This window comes from Pinus tabuliformis, chromosome 9, assembly GCF_031772625.1.
Source record: "Pinus tabuliformis cultivar Carrire ecotype Pingquan chromosome 9, CPIR1, whole genome shotgun sequence".
Classification (NCBI taxonomy): domain Eukaryota; kingdom Viridiplantae; phylum Streptophyta; class Pinopsida; order Pinales; family Pinaceae; genus Pinus; species Pinus tabuliformis.
The window spans coordinates 1,327,280,710-1,327,302,089 of record NC_142307.1 but is presented as its reverse complement, the minus strand read 5'-3'; the positions used below and the strand labels follow the sequence as shown (position 1 = coordinate 1,327,302,089).

At 39.3% G+C, this 21,380-nt stretch overlaps 1 protein-coding gene across 1 annotated transcript in view; it reads right to left on the bottom strand.

Annotated features, from left to right (window-relative positions):
• Window positions 1-20,798, bottom strand: part of LOC149153420 (xanthine dehydrogenase 1-like) — a 362,995-nt gene extending 342,197 nt beyond the window's left edge. The window contains exons 1-3 of the mRNA XM_089437948.1: window positions 20,119-20,798; window positions 7,471-7,570; window positions 7,024-7,132 (exon numbers count right to left, since the gene is read on the bottom strand). Of these exons, the coding sequence (XP_089294074.1) occupies window positions 7,024-7,132; window positions 7,471-7,570; window positions 20,119-20,257 (348 nt within the window). The 5' untranslated portion in view covers window positions 20,258-20,798. The remainder of the gene's footprint in view (window positions 1-7,023; window positions 7,133-7,470; window positions 7,571-20,118) is intronic.
• Between the last annotated feature and the right edge of the window lie 582 nt (window positions 20,799-21,380).

Here is a 21,380-nt window from a genome sequence, read left to right as displayed (position 1 = left end):
AAATGGTTTCTGCCATAAATGATGCCCCTAAAGGATACAAGAGCCCTGGGTATGACAAGGCAAGAATCGTTGGCCTTGATCATGGAAAAGCAAAAATATCACATTCTTTGAATAAAATGACAAGTTCTTGGACTGACCATGGGATGTCCATTGTATCTGATGGATGGACAAATGTAAAAGGCAAGCCATTGATAAGTGTTATTGTTGTGTCTGTTAGTGGTCCCATCTTTCTAGCTGCACATGATTACTCAGACAAGTTCAAGACCGCCATCAACATTGCAGAAGCATTACTTGAAACAATTGAGCGTATTGGCCCATACAATGTCATCCAAGTCATCACTGATAATGCTCCTAATTGTAAGGCAGCGGGAGCAATTATTGAGGATAAATACCCCAACATATTTTGGTCTGGATGTTTGGTTCACACATTGAACCTTCTGTTGCATGATATTGTCAAAAACAAAAATGAACAATACCAATGGATTGGTAATTTGTACAAGAAAGGCAAACAAATGATAAAATTTATTACAAATCATAGCAATACCCATGGCCTTTTCCGCAGTCACTCGAGATTGGAGTTGTTGAAGATTGCGAAGACTAGATTTGGTAGCTATTACCTCACCTTCAGGCGCCTTTTGAAGGTAAGAGATGCATTAGCTAGCATGGTATCAAGTCCGCATTGGCAGGTATTAAAGGAAAGGGCTACAAATGTAGCTGACATGGCAGGTTTTGAAATGGTGGAGGAGGGCGCTCTTGATGGGCAGTTTTGGACAAGTGTGAGGCAGGTATTGGATTTCACCAAGCCAATTTATAACATGATTCGGTTTGCAGATACAGACAAACCAGTGATTGTCGAGGTGTATGAGCAAATGGATACCATGTTGGGGGAAATAAAAGACATTGTTCATAAAAGAGATCCCAACTTGTACAAACTGATTCATGATTGTGTGTGTGAACGGTGGAATAGGCTTAACCTTCCACTACATTGCTTGGCGTATATCCTTACGCCAAAATACTACTCTACATCTTGGTTGGGCCAACCTGCAGCAGGGGGTGGGGTTAGGACCGAACCCCATTTAGATCCAGAGGTAACTAAAGGATATTTGGAAGCATTAGAAAATTTGGTACCTGACAAGGAGGAATGTGCAACTGTACGCCTTGAAATAGGCAGATACTTTAGTGGCACTGGTTTGTATGGTAACTTCCATGCAATGGACGACAAAGATAAATTTGAATCTCTCACATGGTGGGAAACATATGGCGGCCACGGACTTTTGCCAAAATTGGCAAAAAAAGTTCTTTCACAGGTTGTAAATTCTTCTTCTGCAAAGAGGTGTTGGAGCACCTACAGCTATATACATAATGTGAAAAGAAACAGACTCAATGAAAACCGAGCAGAAAGCTTGGTTTATGTGCACTACAACTTGAGGTTGTTGAGTCATTACTGTGATCGGGCTAATGAGGATCCCACATATAAAATTTGGGACAATCACCCAGAGGATGACAATTTGGAGGATGGCATTGTACATATTGAAGAACTAGAAGAGGAACTTGTAAGGGATGAAAATGAAGCAACTGCAGCAGCCATGCCACCTCCACCTCCACCTCCACCATCCAGTAGCAGTGCTCGAGGTCCGAGTCTTGTTCCTTTGCTGTCGCCGCCTCCATCTACACCCTCGCGTGGAGGTTCTAGTTCTGGTCGTCGGTCTGTGCGGGAGACTCCTAGAAGACCACCACGACCTGCTTATACTCCTGGAGACTCTCGTGGCAAGGGCCACATGTAGATTTACAGTTTACTTGTCTTTTTTAGTTTCTATTAGACTTTAGTTTTCATAATTGTAGAGTTTTGAGTCCTTGACTCTTGACTCTTTCATATCATAATGATATTTTTTGTAAACATTATATCACTGTGACAATGAAAATTTGAAGTTTGAAGTTGGGCCTTGGCAATTATAACTCATTGGTAATGATTGTGAATTATGAATATGATGCTTTGTGAAAGACTAAAGTTGTTTCATTTCATTTCATTACTCATGTTTCATTTTATAAATTTTTAACATTTCATATCATGTTAACAGTTAGAACTTAGAACTTAGAAATATCTTCGATATTACTTCTTGTAAAGGTTAAACTTAGCTTACAAGTACAACTTTGGTGATCAATGATGATAAATGTTATTGAATTTTCAATTCTGAAAGCTTGAAGTTGAAACTTTAAGATTGAATTTGATGAATCATGATTTATAAGACTCAATATGTTGCAGTTGTAATATGTATTTTACTAACTTGTGGACATGGTTGATGACGATTATAATTTCTAGATGATTGATGTGATATGGTTCAATGATCAATCTATGTTTTTTTATGTTTTTTATGTCTAATTCATCATTCTACATGTTTTTGTTGACATATATGTATCAAAAATTAAAAAATATAAAAATATATATATATTTTTAAAAAATCGCTCCCGGATTCGCTCCCAAACCGGGAGCTTCTGAAAATGGTCGCTCCCGCTCCCGTTTTCGCTCCCACTCCCAAGTAACATTGCCTCAACCCTTCTTACAATATCGCTAATAATGAGGAGTCCTCTCTTTGTCTTAAGTATAATCATGAGCAACCTGCTTGTTGTGTCTCTCCATGTCATCAGTCTCACTTTCCTTCCAATCATGACCTTATGATGGCCAGGAAGCACAATACACATGATAAGGACCATGATGTCGATGATATGCTTGAGGTTGCCATTCATCAGAGATTATGAGCTTAATTGTTGATATCTTTATCTTTTGGTTGAAGGAGAGGATCCTATGTAATAGGTTGCATCCATTTATTCCCTCTTCATCCATGATCTCTTATGTGTGGTCATTTTATTTTCCCACCTCCTGTCCTTGTGACCTTCCATATGGCCATTCTTGCCGTTGCCTTTGGATCCATTGCATGAGTAAGTAGGGGGATAGTTGTTCTTATATTGATTGGATGATATGTTGGTTGCATTGGGTTTATGATTACATTTAGTACTTGCATGATGTTAGACAAAGTCACTTAGCTATTTGTTGGGTCGAAGTTCTGTTGTTGGGAAGGTTGAAATTCTGGCTTTGCTGGGTGGAAGTTCTGCTGCTGGAAAAGTCGAAATTCTGGATTTGCTAGGTCGAAGTGCTACTGCTTCAGGATCGAACATCTAGATCGAAGTTGCTGGAAGGAAGGGCTAACTTGGTGGTTGGAGGAAGTCTTTGTCCAGGTTGAACAGTCTTGTATTATCTCGTCTTAAGTACTGAAGGAAGAAGTTAGACTAGGTTTTTCCCTGGTAGAGTGCCTACATCTTGTGTCTCTTATTCTTGTGATCTTTATACCAATGTTGCGAACATCGCGATTGCGATTAAATTGGCAAGGGTCCGAAATCATGAACAAAAAAAAAAGTATCGGCAAATACAAAAATATTCATTTTTTCAATTTTTTTAATATCTAAAGCATCCATAACATAAATTGACACATAAATATGAAAAGAGAACTAATATATAAGATGTGTAATATCATGTCTAGTGCTACATCACACATAACAATGAATCATGTCCTGTGTTATGAAACCATCTCACAAAAAGATAGAAAAGATAGATCAACGCCTTAGAATTCAGCCTTCTTTGAGGGGGAAACCTCCTTTACATTACACAAATGAACAATTCTTGGATGATACAAATGACAAGACTTTCTTTCTATATATAGGAGTCTAAGGGGTCGTAATATAATCAAAGCCGACATAACAATAATAATGTAAGGGCACAATAATAACAATAGTCGACTTCTATGGGGCACAATAATAACAATATGGGGACTACATGGGCACAACAATATAATAAGGGGGTTGTACTAATAACAATAAGAGGTTACACTAGTAGTATAGGGACCTAACATGCCTCTCTCCTTCAAAAAGTGTTGTCCTCAATGCTTGAGTAGATCTTGATGCTTCTGTATAAATTCTTGTCCTCCCATGTGGAATATTCAGCGGGTAAGTTCTTCCACTTGATGAGATACTCTAAAATTGATCTATTTCGTAGCTGTTGATTTCTCGGTTCTATGTCTGCTTTAGGTTCCAATATGATTTTTCCTTGCTTGTCAAATTCTCGCAATATTGTTTAAACTGAGATCTTCTGCAACTTTTGAATGAATTCTCACTCCTTTGGGCATATGGATATCTGTAAGGCCTGATGTTTGGAGGAACACTTCCTGGAATCAAATGAATAGCATGATCATGATCACGAATAGGTGGGAGGCCTTTGGGAGTCTCAAATACCTTGGAATGATTTTTGCTCAAATGGATTTTAATTTTAGAGTCTGCACCTTTGTAGAAAAAATATTATAGCGAAAATTCCACAATGACCTATTTGAGATGAAATTCTGGAGCTTGCAAAAACCCTAACCTCAGATCATATCTCCGAAAATATAGCGAGACAAGATCTGAAATTTAGACTTGAGGTTCAGACCGATCTCTTCTCAAATGGGTTTTTGTTTTAGCTTCTGAAACTTTGTAGCGAAAAAGTTATAGCGAAAATTCCGCGATGCTCTGTTTGGAACAGCGAAACCCTAAAATCCAAAGCTCTGATACCAAATGTTATGAAACCAGCTCACAAAAAGATAGAAAAGATAGATCAACGCCTTAGAATTCAGCCTCTTAGAGGGATCAACCTCCTTTACATTACACAAATGAACAATTCTTGGATGATACAAATGACAAGACCTCCTTTCTATATATAAGAGTCTAAGGGGTCATAATATAATTAGAGCCGACATAACAATAATAATGTAAGAGCACAATAATAACAATAGTGGGCTTCCATGGAGCACAATAATAACAATATGGGGACTACATGAGCACAACAATATAATAAGGGAGTTGTACTAATAACAATAAGGGGTTACACTAGTAGTATAGGGACCTAACATCTTGAATACTAAGCCCCGAGTCCCAACTCAGCCACAAAATATCAACAAAAAATATAATAATGTATCTCATATCATGATTCATAATGTCATATACAATAAAATGAACCAAGTAACTAATACTATTGATTTCCTCTGCCCCTCTTGCGAGAAAATGTAACAGATTTCCCTCTAAATAAAGAAGGCGGTGGGGCTGGCAGTGGGCTTTGTTGTGCTCTAGAAGCTGAAGAATTAGGAGCTATAGGAGGTAGACCAAGTCCTTTACTGGTGACAGTGGTAGGCAGCGTCACCTCCTCCTCCTCCTCTACCCCCTCAACTACCTCCTGCTCTAACCAATCAGGGATCAACTCCATGATAGGCCTCTTGGCCTCAACCCTCCATGCAACGGTGGTGTCAATCTCATCCAATGAGATGGCCTCCACATCAAGTGTCTTCTCAAGTTGCCTCACCCACAATCGAAAATTGTAAACATGGACCATGTCATTAAGTCGTCGGAACTCCAACTTGTACAAGGGTCATAAATTAATAAATTAAAAATAAAAAATTATTATTTAATGAATTCAAAAAATTGATTGGATATTTTACACCACTACATCTCCCCCACAACTTTTTGCTTTTAGATTCACATTAAAAAATATTATAAAATTAAATTAGAATAAAATATTTCTAAAATATTTTGATTTTGAAATGAGTTATGGTTTTTGGGCATGTGGTATTGATAAGCCATGATATTGGCCCATGGTATTGTAGCAAAACCTATGTACAGGTTCATAATATCCATGGTAAAGTGGGGGTGAATATCCACGGTTAAGAATCTTGTTATATCGTAAGTTTATTGTAGGTATTAAGTTTTTATGTGCCTATTAATTAAATTTAAATATGGTTACGAAATCATTATTTTAATTTATATGGTAAAATAAATGTTAATATATAACTACTATTTATATGTTATATATTTTAATATGATATATATTATGATTTTCTTTTATCTAAAATATTGTTCGTAATTTTATTAATAAAAACAAAATTACAGTATAAAAAAATTGAATTTAAAAAATGTTTACATCTAACATCTAACGTTTAACACCTACACATCTCCCATATACTAGGTTGTAGAACGCCTCCCGGCACAATGAATGAACCTAGTAATCCATAGGAAATCCCAGCTTGGCTAGGAACCTCTTCTTTAGTCTAAAGTGTAGAAAAGAGTTGGTAAGGTAAAAGTGGCCAACCTCTTAGTTCACCGTAGACTAACGCCCATATTTGGACTTTAATTTAAAGGTAACACATAGCAGATGATATCTTTGAACTCTTTGACCTCTAGTAAGGATTGACCACCCCAATGCAAACTCTCTGAGTAGCAAGTTCTACTTTGAGTAATTAAACGTTCCTTGCATGGTGGATTTCACTGACCCTAGGTAAATTTCTGAAATGCTTTTGTAGACTTCTTTTATTCTCTATCAGTTTCCACATGCATTACACGAAAATTATTGCAAGAATTATGAACTATAAAAGAAAATTGGGGAAAATGATATCATTAGTATTTAAGAGCCGAGTTGTTTTCCTGTCCACATTTTCATTGGAACCTTTTGGCAATTGAAATTCCATAATGACTGAAGGCTAACAGGCCTGTACGTTTCAATTTCAATATGCATGAAGTGAAACTGAAACTTTCAACAAATTGCTAAAAGCAGTCACATACTAAACGTGGAGATATCCAATCAAGATTAGACTTGGGATAATTGACATATCCAAGATGCAATGGGCCTTTTGCAAAGTAACTATAATGAAATGAAAAAGGAAAACACGACTATAATTAATGCTTGAAAGTACTTTATTTTTTGCAAATTGTTTTGTTCTTTGGAATGTGACTAGCATGTTATTCAATATTTGTCATCCGCGATAGCCAGGAGAGACTTGTACGGTTGTACCAATGGAATTGTCTTGTGTAGTTTCAAAATAAACTTGTTTCATACATTTTCCCATATTTCAAGAAAATATTTAATCCACGAATCAAAATCAACACTATTCAAGATTATTTCCAAATATGACAAGTTAAAAATGCACATGAAAGAACATATACAGGAAGTACCTGCACTGGATGCAAACCTTGATGCTGATTCCCAATACCCTCCACTGTGATTACATGCATACCTTCCACCGAATACAGTGGAGCCAAACATGCATTGATTGCCCGATGGCTGCCTCAGAAATTCATCATTGACACGTGATAGAAAAATATTAACATGACAATTTATATTATATGCGAGGAGTGCTTTTACTGTATGCATCTCAAGGACATTAGCATCTTCCTAAATAGTACATTTTATGATTTCTCAGTTCATCTTTTATTAGAAAAAAATTAGCAATGGAAGGCATTGTTGTGATAATGTGATAAGAGAGAAAAGTTAAACTAAGTAAGGCTGTTTAGAGACTTGAACAAACTCTAGTCAATATGCAGTTTTGTACTCTTCTATTTAAGACGAAAACAGCTATTGACTGTGCATTAATGTCAAATATTCATTGAGCAAGAACTTACACAGTTCGTTGTTTAACTGGATTATAGCAAGACAACATAACAGTACATGCCCCACACCCACCTTCCCCACACCCAAGTTTTGTCCCAGTGAGTCCCAAGCCTGTTCCAAGAAAAATATCACAATTAGTACCCATTCAATCTATACTTTCACATATTCCACAGTGAAGTGCTGAAATAGCCATTCATTCAAGGAAAGCAAACAAAAGCATATATCGTAAACAAGTACCTCCTTTCATGTTTAATATAATGAAACAGTAACAAAAAATCCATTGTAGCTTTCAAGAAGGTAACTAAAAGCACTCAAAATAGCATGCACAATTAGTTAGCTTTTGGGGTTACTCCAAAAGTGCTTACACCATGTTTGGGGGTGCTTCATGAGATTTGGGGTACATGGTGCATGATCAGCCAACTGGTGGTCTGTGATGGATTTGCACATTGGAGATGGCTTAATCAGTGGTTACTTGACCTCAGTTGAGTGTGTCACCCTTCATACCGTATGAGAGCTTGTACAAGCTTGAAAACCCTGCCTAAGCAAGCTGCATTTGGAGTATATTGTCATTATGTTGCTATTCAAATACATGTACCTCATGAATTATCATCTATTTTCCATTTTCATTGCCCATGACAGACATACAAGTTGATTTTGGTTGAGCGCTTGGATGGATGAGGGGCATATCATGTCATGTCCCTTCCTATATTATTTTGGAACAAGATTAATTTTTGTAATATGGGGCCAATTTTGGAGCTAGTGGGCCCCATTCGATTTTATTAGGAGATTAGACTTAGGAAAAGTTATTTGTGTTGTGGTTAAGTTACACATGGGTGCCACCCTCACTAGGGAAATACGCACTTCCTAGTTCGATTTGCATGGAGGTGGTTAAGTGAGGGCCCACGATGGAGGAAGAATTGGAGGGAAAAGTGATCAAGAAAATCTATATAAGGAAGGCAGCTCTCCTAATCTCATTCAACTTTTTGGTATATCGATTTCTCTTTGGTTGCTCGAGTTGCATAGCCGAGTCACTCGCTATTTAGCACGAGTTCTTCAAGCGAAGAGCTCACCCTTTCTTTGGGGGACTTCAAGTGCCACCCTAGGAAGGTTTTCTTCATTTCTTCAAGAGGAGGATCTCATTGCGATTTCCAGCAGTACCATTCACTTCCAGGTGGTGCGTATTCCTAGAGGACGCAGTGAAGAGGAGGCTGAGTTTGCTTGTGGTGTCTTGCAGTGGAGTTTGGGTGAGAGATTTCCGGAGAGGAGGCAAAGGAGGATTTTTGACATTCGGGAGAGTTTGGGAGCTGGTGGAGCGTATTGCTTTGCAGGGCGACTTTCGCACTTCCTAGGCAAGCGCAGAGGCAGCACTTGGTGCTCACGTGGTGGGTAGCGTATCAGTCTTTGAGGCTGAACTTTGCCGTGGATGTTTGAAGAAATACTAGGAGTGGTGTTTGCTTCATTTTCAAAGTTTGGAGGAGGATTTTGTGGGTGTTCTTGCAAGCCGTATTCCTGGAGCAATTTGGAGGGCATAGGCCATAAAGGAGGCCGAATTTGGGAGGTTGGATTCAGGCCAAACCCTTTCTGGGTTTTTGTGGGTTTTGGCCAAAGAGCTTGGGGCTGAAGCTTCATCATTTTCTGAGCACCGGAGACAAGATTTCTTGCAGTTCCTTTCCAGCCAGCAATGTAGTTACTAGAAAACAGCGCAGAGCATTAGAGGAGCAGTCATTTTCCAGCATTGAGATTATTGTTTATCACCTGGGTTCTGTCAAGCTTGCCCTTGAGGCAAGCCCAGGTGCATTTTCCATACTATTGTACTTGCTCCATTTCATTAATAAAATGGCTCAGTTGGTTCTCATTTCTAAAGTGTATTGAACATTTGTTGATCGTTTTTATTTTTTTGTGTATGAATCGTATTTGCTTTTGCATATCACTGTTTGTTTAAGTTTGGAACATTACAGTGGTATTAGAGCTTAGATTTTGGCTCAGCCGTGGGAAAACTTTTCTATGAGTGAGGAGGACCGGCAGAATATTACTTACAGGAGGCAAAGGTACCGGAGCAGGGAAAGGGAGTTGGAGATTACTCCAGACACAGAGGATCGTGGGAAGACTGTGGTAGCAGAAGATATGGGTGAGCCCAAGAGTAGGGAGGAGATGGCCTTCGATAGTCTCTTGAAGGCTTTGAGTGATTTGGCAAAGGGGCAGAAGGAAATGTTGGATGAGATCAAAATGCAAAACTGGGAGCGGAGCACTCACCGGGAGTTTGTAGTTGGAGAGACTTTAGGGACCTCTCAACAATTCGATCACCTTTCACCTACTGTGCAGCAGCCATCCTCGAGTGAGCCAACTCGAGCTACTTTACCCTCTTTTATACCTTTGGGTAGGGTGAGACTGGTGGAGGAGAGGATCCATCGTTGATGGGGGAGCATTTCCGGGAGTTGCAGTCCATGGGGGCAGACTTCAAAGAGGCTCTGACTTTCAGATATTTTTGCAAGCTCAAATAAAATGAGAAGGGGAAGGGCTATGGCATGCAAAACTACGAGTTGCACTGTTCTATTGGGAAAATGTATTTTCCTACATATGATGGCACCACCAAGTGCACAGCACGTGCTTGGGTAGAGAAGTTGGACACATACTTACATCTAAACAGATGATAGAGGTAAAGGCCATCAAGATGGCCACATTGCACCTAGAAGGGGAGGCACACGATTGGTGGTTTCATGGTTTGTCCACTCTGGGGCATGTCAGCATGACTTCTATGAGGACTTCATGCGGAGAGTAGTGTAGTGTTTTAATCGAAAGGATCCAAAGGCTCACTTTAGGGAGTTGATCCAGTTCAGACAGATAGGACATCCAGAGCATTATATCTCGGAGTTTTTGAGGGTCTCATTCATGGTACCTGATTTGTCAAATGCGAGGGGAGTATACACATTTGTAGAGGAATTGACAGAGTCATTGCAGGGACTCATGAAGTCACGCAAACCATTTACTCTTCTGGAGGCAGTTTCTTGCACTCGAGATTTGCAGGGAGCTATTCCCAAGACCCGAGCTCCATTTCCTTCACACACTCCCTACCCTCAGAAGGGAAGTGACACTAGAGCGCCCACAACACAAAGAGCAACCCAAGGGCGGGGTCAGTTGGATGACGAGACCAGGAGAGACCTCAGGAGGAGGAAGTTATGTTTTACATGTCGAGAGCCTTGGGCACCTGGTCATCGATGCACAGCGGGCAAGGCCCATTACATTGAGGTCTTCTCAGACAATGATCAGGAGGATGATGGGGAGTTGGAGTTTGGTGGAGGAGACAGTGAGGATCCAACAGGAAGGGGACCACCACCACCACCACCACAGGGAGGTGCATCTTTCGCACCAGCCGGGGAGTCCTAGCTTCTTTGTACGGGATTCCAAAATTCTTCACCATGAGGATCAAAGCTACGGTGCAGGGGCAGCGTGTCTCAGTTTTAATAGACAGTGGGGCCACCCACAATTTTATTGATGCTTAGATGGTCTAGAGGAGGGGCATCACCACTGCAAAGTTTAAGGGGGTTTTTAGTCCTAATACCAGGAGACAGGATTATGCAGTGTACTTGATATGTTCCCGCTTTGACAGTGACTATGGGGAACTATACGATGACAGACCATTTTTTTGTGGTAGATGTTCCAGGCACCAATGTAGTGCTGGATGTCCAATGGTTGTATTCCCTTGGTCGGGTTACCACCAACTGGAAGCAGCTTGTGATGGATTTTGTTGGACCGAATGGCAAGTCAGCGGTTCTTTGGGGCATGCATTTGTACCCACCTAAGACGGTTTCGGATCACAGAATGGAGGCTGATTTGAGGCATGGAGACATAACATGGGCAGTAGAGTTGATGATTTCAAAGGCTGGGGGAAAGACCGTGCCACCACATCCAAACATACAAGCAGTGTTGGATAGATATTCGGTAGTCTTTGGAGATATATCGTCGAGACAACCACCTGACAGGGGATTCGAGCATAGTATAGAGCTGGAGCCTAGTGTGCAGGCAGCCATCACTACACCCTATAGGCATCCCAAAGCCTATAAGGACGAGATCAAGATGGCCATAAGGGAGTTATTCGCATTGGGACACATTAGACCGAGTTACAGTATGTTTGCTTCTTCAGTTGTGTTGGTGAAGAAGAAAGACGGGACTCTCCGCATGTGTATTGACTGCAGGGCCCTTAACAAGAAGACGTTGAAGAACAGGTACCCCATTCCATGCATTGATGAGTTGATGGATGAGCTTAGAGGAGCCAAGTACTTCTCTAAGATAGATTTGCGGTCCGGGTATCATCAGATCTGGGTGAGAGAGCAGGACATCTCGAAGACAACTTTCAAGTGTCATTATGGGTATTTTGAGTTCCTAGTCATGCCTTTTGGGTTGACCAGTGCACCGACTACTTTTCAGTTGTGCATGAACCATGTGCTTCGATGCCAATTGAGGAGGTTGGTACTAGTATTCTTTGATGACATCTTGGTATACAACAAGACATGGGAGGAGCACCTGCAGCACTTAGAGACAGTCTTGTGCATATTGGAGGAGCAGCAGTTCTACGCTAAGATGTCCAAGTGCGAGTTTGGGTTAACAGAGATGTGGTACTTCGAACACATCATAGGTGCAGACGAGGTCAAGGTGCACGAGGAGAAAATTTGGGCCATACGGGATTGGCTTCTAGAGGAGTCCATGAGATCTATAAAACAGGAGGAGGAGACCATTTGAGTACATCTTGGATTGTTAATATTTTTTGTTGACGAGGTTTGGAAAACCTAGTTCCCAGCGTCAATAGCGCCAAGACGAAAACCCTCGGGTTTGTTATTGGGTGTTGGACAAAAACCTAACACTCTTGAGGAGATTTCACCCATAAATCTCACGGTGCTTCAGCGGAGTTTTGGAGAGAGCGGGTTTGCAACAGTCTTCTCACTAGGTCGTCTACATCATTACCAGGGGTCATACATCATTTTGGTCAGACATTTGTTTCTAGGCTTTGCTCCACTTGCTAGGCAAGCCCAGGTTTCACTATTCCTTCATATTAATGTACTTTTCCCAATGGATTAATAAATGGCTCAATGATTTTATTAGCGTCTACTTGTATATCAAATAGTTGGTTGTGTGTCTATTTGTGATTATTTTGTTGTTCAAGTTCATTCCTAGTATCTACTGTTGAATTTTCCATTAGGGATATTACAATGGTATCAGAGCTAGTACTCCTACCAGCCTGAGAGTTTATTACAGAAGATCAAGATTGTTCAACGAAACTCCACAAAGGAAAAAAATTCTAAAGTTCGTCATTTGCTGAGCAAAGGATTTTGGCCAAAATATTAGATACTTTGGCCAAAAAAAAAATAATAATAATAATTTTTGTTTGGCCGTGAAAATCATTTGAAAGGCCAAGTCTATTGTTTGGGCACATTATTTTAAGTGGGACAATGGAAATATTCTAAAAAGGTTGTGGCATATTAATTTTTATCAAAGTCTAAATCTTTAGAGGGGTCACATTGAAAATTAAAATTCCAAGGCCGATTTTGGTTACTTGGCCAAGGTCACAATGAGTTTGTGAGGGTCACGTTCTTTAGCAGTTGAGACCAAATCCATCATTTACAGGGGCCAATTTGTGGGTGTAGCAGATCGGATTCTTCATCACCTAACATAATTGACAGAGACCAGTAGTCGCACCTCATTATTCTGGAGCAGCGTTGTATAACTCTCTCTGGGCAAATTATTCCTTATTTTGGCAAGGTTCCCTTTTAATTTATGGGTGTGACTCTGGCAAAAATTCTGAAAGATTGTTTCTTCCGGGCAAGCCTACTATTTTATTTGCTAAGGTGCCCACCCTTTTTTTCAGAGCAAGTGGTCGAATCCAAACAACTATTTTTGGGATCGATTTCTGTGGTATAAGACTGCATTTCCTCTCCTAGGAAAACAAGTGTGTCGAGTGCAGTCTATCCATACATTTCTAGGGTTTAGCAACAAGTGGATCGAGCCAATACTAGAGGAAAATACCGAGTTATATTGCACCAACACGTGTGGTTATGAGGATCGATTGGTATGCATTACAGAGGAGGTTCAAATGTCTCATGGACTGATCATCTATTCCAGAGTTAATGTATCTCCGTCATTCCTCATTCCTTCAATAAAATTTTCACATAATTTTTGTTAACAAGGAAGAATCGAATCAGACAAGGAAAGAAGGGACAGAATCATGTGTAAAGAAGTCTCATGTTCATTCATGCTCCAGAATTATAATTTCTCTTGAAGTCGCACCTATAGTAGCTCATTTAGTACAGATCGCGTTCTTTCCCCTTCCATATCCTCAGGCTCATTTAATACTGATGCCTGAGGATATGGAAGCCTGAAGGGGAAAGAACTTTTTTGCAGTAATTCTTATGGAAAAGGTTAAAAACCCTCTTTCTCTCTAACGGGAATCTGTCCTGATAATTACTCATAAGGTTTCTTTAGATGATTAATATTGACCTGAACTGTTAACTATGAACAAATACATCTTCAGAAAAAATTGAATAAAATGGCACAAACCGCTTTACTCTTGATCCGCATGACAGCCATGTTGGGCTGCATGCCCCTGGATAAACTTCTGAGAAATGATTCAACAGTGTTTGTCTATAATCTAGAACGATATTTTAGAAGCAAAGATCAGCCATCTACATCTTCCATGTCCCAAAAAATTAGAAATCTCTCAGTGCCAATCAGCTTTTACAAAGTGCTGACATCATAAAATAAAACAGGCTATCCACGGAGCCATATCCAAAAAGGAAAAAGGTATATCATCTACAGACAACAGTATTCCTCACAATTAAGGGTTGGTCTGGTAATTAGAGAGGAGCAATTGCCAACAAGCTGTCCAGATTTTATATTTAACCATAATGGAGTCAGTTAACTTGCACAGAAAAGGTCAGCCTAATGCAGTTAGTGAATCTGCAAGACGACAGGGAGCATGGTACTCTTATCAGTATCGCCTGAGGGAGCTCAGGCTTCTCAGGTTTCCTATTTAGTATTTCGACCTTCACTCAAAGTTCAAACCAATGAATGTATACCTTAAGATAAGGCAGAGCATCAGGATAGGCCCTACCAGTGCCCTTGTCATTCATTGAGAATATCTCAATGTTTAAACCGATCATTAGTCTCAGTGTTATTCTCAACCTCAGTGACCGGTCCAATCGAGCATGAAAACGAAAATGAAAAAAATTATATTCTCATTCTTGACCAAACCCAGGCAATGAATCGAAAGACGAATGCATTCCCAGCTTAGATCATGTTGGCTGGCTTGGTAAGAATATAAATTTCATTAAAACAGTTAAGCCAATTGACTCCTTACTCACATTCTCATAGTGCAAGTATAACAACTATTTGTCCGAACACTGAATGAGTAATGTAAATGAGTCAGATGATCAGAGACAGCCAAACAGACAGGCAAGAGCTAACCAGCCTGCCATAGGGCATTAAATGCCCGTATGGCGGCCCCCTTTACCATGCATGCCCATGCCTTGCCATCCCGCATCCATCGTTTCTCCCGGAGCTCGACAGCCCATCGCATCAAACTTTTTCCGGGAACAGGGGACCCACCACCTCCGAGTTGGCACCCACTGTGCTGGCACTTTTCAAACGAACACTCACGCCAAAGAGCCATTTGCTCCATTCGCGCTCCCGTCAAAGGTCCTCTGCAACCCCTCTCGAGCATACACTGCACCCCGCTCATGGTGCTGGCTCACCTCGCAGGTCCGCTCACGATGCTGAATCCCGGCAGGCTCAGTCTTGCATCTATAGACAAGTGCAGATATAACGATCAGGCGAGGTTGCCATTCCAGTCACAGTGCTGAATCCCTGCCTCCTGTGCGCGCTAAGGTGTAAGGTGAATTGAACCATAACAATGAAAATGCAGACTTCTTAGATACGAGATTTCATTTATATATTGATAAACTTTATCAGAGATCTTAATGCATGATTGACTAAACACATGGCCATAATTAAAACAGTTTAACCCTTTGCAGCAACGACACAATTTTTAATTTCCATTTTTAATAGGTAAATTATACTCTGTGCTGTTCAACAGAATCAATACTGTTGCTGTTCTCTTCAATAAGTTAAAAGTGTTAAAAGCTCGTTTGCAGTTTTGTAAGGTGGCATTCAGCTATGATCAGTCCATTCTCTATAAAAGACATATTAGTCCTTTTATACACCTTTAATCTTGTAATACTAGCTGAATCCTTTTCTGATAAGGTTCTTGTATTTTGTCCTAGTTGGGTTTCTTCTGTTGCATAAACCTTGCTCCATTTGAACTGTATTAATATACTAGTTAGTGAAAGGTGTTAATATAGCCCTATCGATTGTGCAATGACTTGAGCACATTTCATAGAAGCACCAAAAACAAAGAAATATGTGTTATTAACTTATTTCCTAGAGATTACAAATTTGAATAAAGAATACTTGTGTCTTTTTATTTTGGTAATGTGCTGATTAAATTTTATTAGTAGTACAAGATGTTACAAGGTGTTGAAGTAATCTGGAAATACTTTAAGGACCAAGAATTGCACGATTTTAACAATTTTCAGCAAAATAGATGACAAAGAAATGCCTAAACACACAGAGCATTAGTGAAGTATAAGTTGAAACCAAAAAAGTATAGCACTAGATTACAATTTCTAGCCTTGATTGTCTAAGAACGAAACAAGTATGATGGTGCAACTGTAGATTATGAAAAAACTTTGTTGACTGGTGAGAAAAGTCCAAAGAAACAAGAAAATGATTAAAAAGAAAACGTCAATGCAGTTGAAGTGAGTTACTGTAATTCTATTTTTAATTAACATGTTAGTTGTGCTGTGAAATGGTAGGTATACTTGTTAAAATTTCAGGTCATGGTAACTGGACCTGCAAACTAAAACTCTCAAAACTGCTATAAACAATAAAATGATTAAAAATCGAATGCCAATGCTGTGAAATGAGCTTTGGTAATTCCAATTTTAATTGACATGTTAGCTGTGCTATGAAATAGTGGGCATGTTTGGTTAAAATTTCAATTTATGGTAATCAGACCTGCAAACTAAAACCTAAATAGCTAAAAACTTAAACAACTCTTAAAGTTTCTCATTGTAAACTTCAAGATCACTTTCTTGTTTGGCATGCTGCACAGTACTTGAGTCTTGATTTGCTTCAATAACATGTAGTATTGTGGTCATTCTCCTATACCTCGCCTCTTCAATATGCTTGCATGTTGGAGACATCATATTTATTTGCAACTGAAGATAAAGAATGGGAGGACTCAACATATTCAGATTTTATCCATTTGCTAATACATGACTGCCAAATCCTCCATTTTGAACCATGTTTGGAAGGATATGGCAAGCTTTCTATGACGCTAGCCTGTATGAAAAGCAAGATAAGTTGCCCCTTTTTGTTCCATTCAATTTGAAATTCTTCTGTCAATCCACATAATTATTGCAGAAGATATGTGAAGACTATACAGAGTTTGCTTTGCCTGTCTGCTAAGCAAGTTGGCATCTACATTAAAGATGTCTTGCAATATCAGAGAACATGTTTAGATGGTTTAGACATGGCATATATACAGTGTAACCGGATATACTTTTAGATCCTTTATAGATTGGAGTTAAAGGGGAGATAAATTATTCGTAAAACTGTAATTGCTTTACTTGTCGTGTAGATGTTCAGGGCTTTCCGTGGATGCTAATAAAATTTCATTTCAGATAAATGTCCACCTTATCACCCATATCCTTTCAGGTAAAGAAGGAATGGATCCAATGAGCTTAATTAACATGACAAAATTGTAATAGAGTTATAAACCTATTTCTAGTCACCAATTCCTTTAGGGGAAAATAACATCTTCAGCGGAAACACCCCTCTTGACCCTTGATATGGAAACTAGGATTCCTTGGTTCGGGAGGATAGTCAACAGAAAAATAGACAAGAACTGCAAAATTGTACCTTAAGCGGAAACACTCCTCTTGACTCTAGACATGGAGACTAGGGTGTCTTAGTCCCGGAGGACAGTCAATAGAAAAATAGATAAGAACTGCAAAATTGTCATATACCAATCAACACTGGCAATTTTTTTCCCTAAAAGATTCTCTTTATACCCCACATTGATAGTTTAATGGCTTATCCAGTTCTTTATCAAATGCTTTTTATTCGCGTTAGTTAATTGATTTGAACTTTTCATCTCAACCTCAAAGAAGAAAGAAGCTTCACTTCCCTTTGTTTTGTTTCTAGAACTAGAACCTTTTTTAAGAAAAATGACTTCAAGATTGACTCTTCGGGGGCTTGATCTAATCTGCTTATTTTTTGTCAGTGTAGAATAGCAAATATAAAATCTTGGGCGTTGGATTGCTTCATTAGAAAGATAATATAGCTGCTAAATAGACAGTTACAACCTCAGTGGAAACAGGATGGGCTGTAGCAAGGGTGAAGGCACATCACAAACCTCTTCTTGTATGAAAATGTCTTTGTCATAAATAAAGAGTTTTGCGATCTGAGTGACCCCTATATTTACTAAGAGGTAATCACAGTTGACATGTTATCTTGCCAGTTGTAGTATTGTGCTCGTCATTCCAGGGCAACAGAGTATCGGATTCTGTTCTGTTTATGACCATGACATGATATCTTTGATTCCTATATTTTGTCTTCAAGTTCTGAATTATTGGCTATACCAAAAAAGAAGAAAAAAAAGAAAACTAGCCATCTTCAAGCAAAACTTGTGCAACAAATTCCTTCTTTATTAGGAATCATCTATTACTGGCAAGCTCCAACAGCTACAGGTTGTGGCAGTTCATTACATGTACGGGCAAAGACTCAAAGCTGGGGTTCTGTTGTGACAAGTACTGGGGATACATGAATCTTTGCTTTCTTGTTTAAAGAAATGAGTGTTAGTGGTATTCAAATAGAAGGAAGACAAAATCAAGGCAACAACTGGCCATTCATCAGCCTAAACAAAGGAGTTACACAAGGAATTCTAATTTTGCGAGAATGACAAAACTTGGTAAAAAATACAGATGGCAAAGATCAACAAGCATAAAATTGTTTCCAAAGTTAAGAACATGAATATATCAGTAAAAAAGATAGCTGGTTAAATAGGTGGCCAAATTTCCCTTTTTAAAGAGAGGTGGAAAAAATTTCAGAGCTCTGTCATCAACAACTCAGATTTTCAGGATGAGGATCAACAGTTAAAGAAGCATTATCTAGATTTCTAGGCAAAGAAATTTCTATTAATTCCATATTGAAAGAGAATTTGACTCCAGAAGCTCCAAATTCGATGACAGAGCTCCCACAGGCTCCCAAGGCACTGTCCTGATTATAACACACTCCAAATTCATGATTATATCAAGTCAGACTTGCATTCAGAATTTGACCCAAACAGTGATAAAACTCTATAGGTGCATTTTCAGTGTTCCCATTTTCGACCCTGCTGATGACAATGAAGGAGATGAGGACGAGTTTGACCTTGTACTTAATTTGAAGCAAGGCAGTGGCAAATTGTAGACCCTTAGAAGACACAAATTTTGATTATATTGATATGGCCGATGGATGTTCATGTTCGGCAAGTTGTGAATACAGAATTGAAGAAGCCCCCAGCCGCAAAGAACAATGGTCAGTTCCAGGCAGCCCTATCATTGTTCAAAGTTATGATAACTAGATCTCAGGAAAGATTATCTTTCCAGTTTTGAAGAACATTCATCCCTTCATTTCCCAACAACAGAACAGTGATCCAGGAGACGTGGATTCCAAAATAGCAGATGAACAGGAAGATGCGCCAAGTATTATTTCATTTAATAAAGTTATAGTGGATGATGTGTTGTGTCGTTGCTGCAAAGGGTTAAACTGTCTTAATTATGGCCATGTGTTTAGTCAATCATGCATTAAGATCTCTGATAAAGTTTATCAATATATAAATGAAATCTCGTATCTAAGAAGTCTGTATTTTTATTGTTATGGTTCAATTCACCTTACACCTTAGCGTGCACAGGAGGCAGGGATTCAGCACCGTGACTGGAATGGCGACCTCGCTTGATCGTTATATCTGCACTTGTCTATAGATGCAAGACTGAGCCTGCCGGGATTCAGCACCGTGAGCGGACCTGCGAGGTGAGCCAGTACCGTGAGCGGAATGCAGTGTATGCTCGAGAGGGGTTGCAGAGGACCTTCGATGGGTGCGCGAATGGAGCAAATGGCTCTTTGGCGCGAGCATTCGTTTGAAAATGCGCCAGACAGCGGGTGCCAGCTCGGAGGTGCTGCGTCACCCGTTCTCGGAAAAAGTTTGATGTGATGGGCCGTCGAGCTCCCCGAGAAACGATGGATGCGGGATGGAAAGGCATGGCCTGCATCGTAAAGGGGCTCCATACGGGCTTTAATGCCCTGTGGCAAGCTGGTTAGCTGGTTAGCTCTTGTCAAACAGGCAAAAGTTTTCTTAAACAGGCACAAGTTTTCTTAATTGTGCAGATTTAAAATAATATTTCATGAAAGAAGACGAAGAAAATTGAATATACGTACGGTTGGAGGCAAAGAAGTTTAATCTGCAGCATAATAACAAGACCTTTACCCTAAATTTACATAATTGATCTGTGCAAAGCAAAATGATTCGAATAATTGAATATATGAACAGGGAAGGAAACGAAATTCACCTCTCAAATATTCGAGAAGAGTAAGATGAGCCAGTCCATCATTAAGCACCAACCGCTTGCCATTAACGTATATTATGGCCTCCTCCTCATTCTTCTTTGGGAAAAAAAGAAGATCGCCGTTTTCCCTGAGAGGTCCCATATATTCCTACGTCTAATTATAAATGCTACACAAAGTCCACTGAAATGGAGAGGAATCTCAACCTGTAGCTGTGCACTTATTGTTGCTGTATTTCCTCTGCCGAAGCGGGGCAATCACCTTTAAGATAAATAGTGCCAGGGGTGAGCTTGGCCTTATTATTGCCAGGGGTATTACCAAAGTCCACTGAAATGGAGAGGAATCTCAACCTGTAGCTGTGCACTTATTGTTGCTGTATTTCCTCTGCCGAAGCGGGACAAACACTTTTAAGATAAATAGTGCCAGGAGTGAGCTTGGCCTTATTATTGCCAGGGGTATTACCGTTGACACAAATATTGCAGGAGTGAGATTGGCCAGGAGTCCACGGAAGCTTTGCCGACTCAATGCACCTTGTTTTTTAAATACGTGTTTCACTAACCAAAATTCACTACATCTTCATCCTAGCGGGGCAGAAGCCAACGCATGCGTGGAATTTCAGCGAACATGTTCTTTGTGATTCCAGACGTCAATTTTCGGTGCGAAATTCTCTAAGAAATCTGGCTATGATTTTGGAGGTTTAAATCAATTTTTCTGCTGCAAAAGGATGGATTAAGCAACACCAAAAAAAATTTAGTGAGCAATTTTTATAGCGCAAATGTATTCATCAACACCAAAAATCTAAGTGCATATACATGCCAAATGGATTAAATCAAGTGGATATATTAGTTTTTTGCTATATGGCATGGATTTTTAAAGAAAGCGGATATCAACGTAATTTTTTATATAAGTAGATATTAATTTAGATAACATTTTTTGGGATTCAACTGTGTTAAGAAAGTCATTCATCTATAACCATTTCCATGAGAGGTAGTCGTAACTCACTAATTTCTCATGATTTTTGAATAGTCCACTTAGTTATGTAATTTTTAATATAAGTAGATATTAGTTTAGATATCATTTTTTGGGATTCAACTGTATTAAGAAAGTCATTCATCTATGACCATTTAGAGGTAGTCGTAATTGACTAATTTCTCATGATTTTTGAATAGTCCACTTAGTTATGTAATTTTTAATATAATTAGATATTAGTTTAAATATCATTTTTTGGGATTCAACTGCGTTAAGAAAATCATTCATCTATGACCGT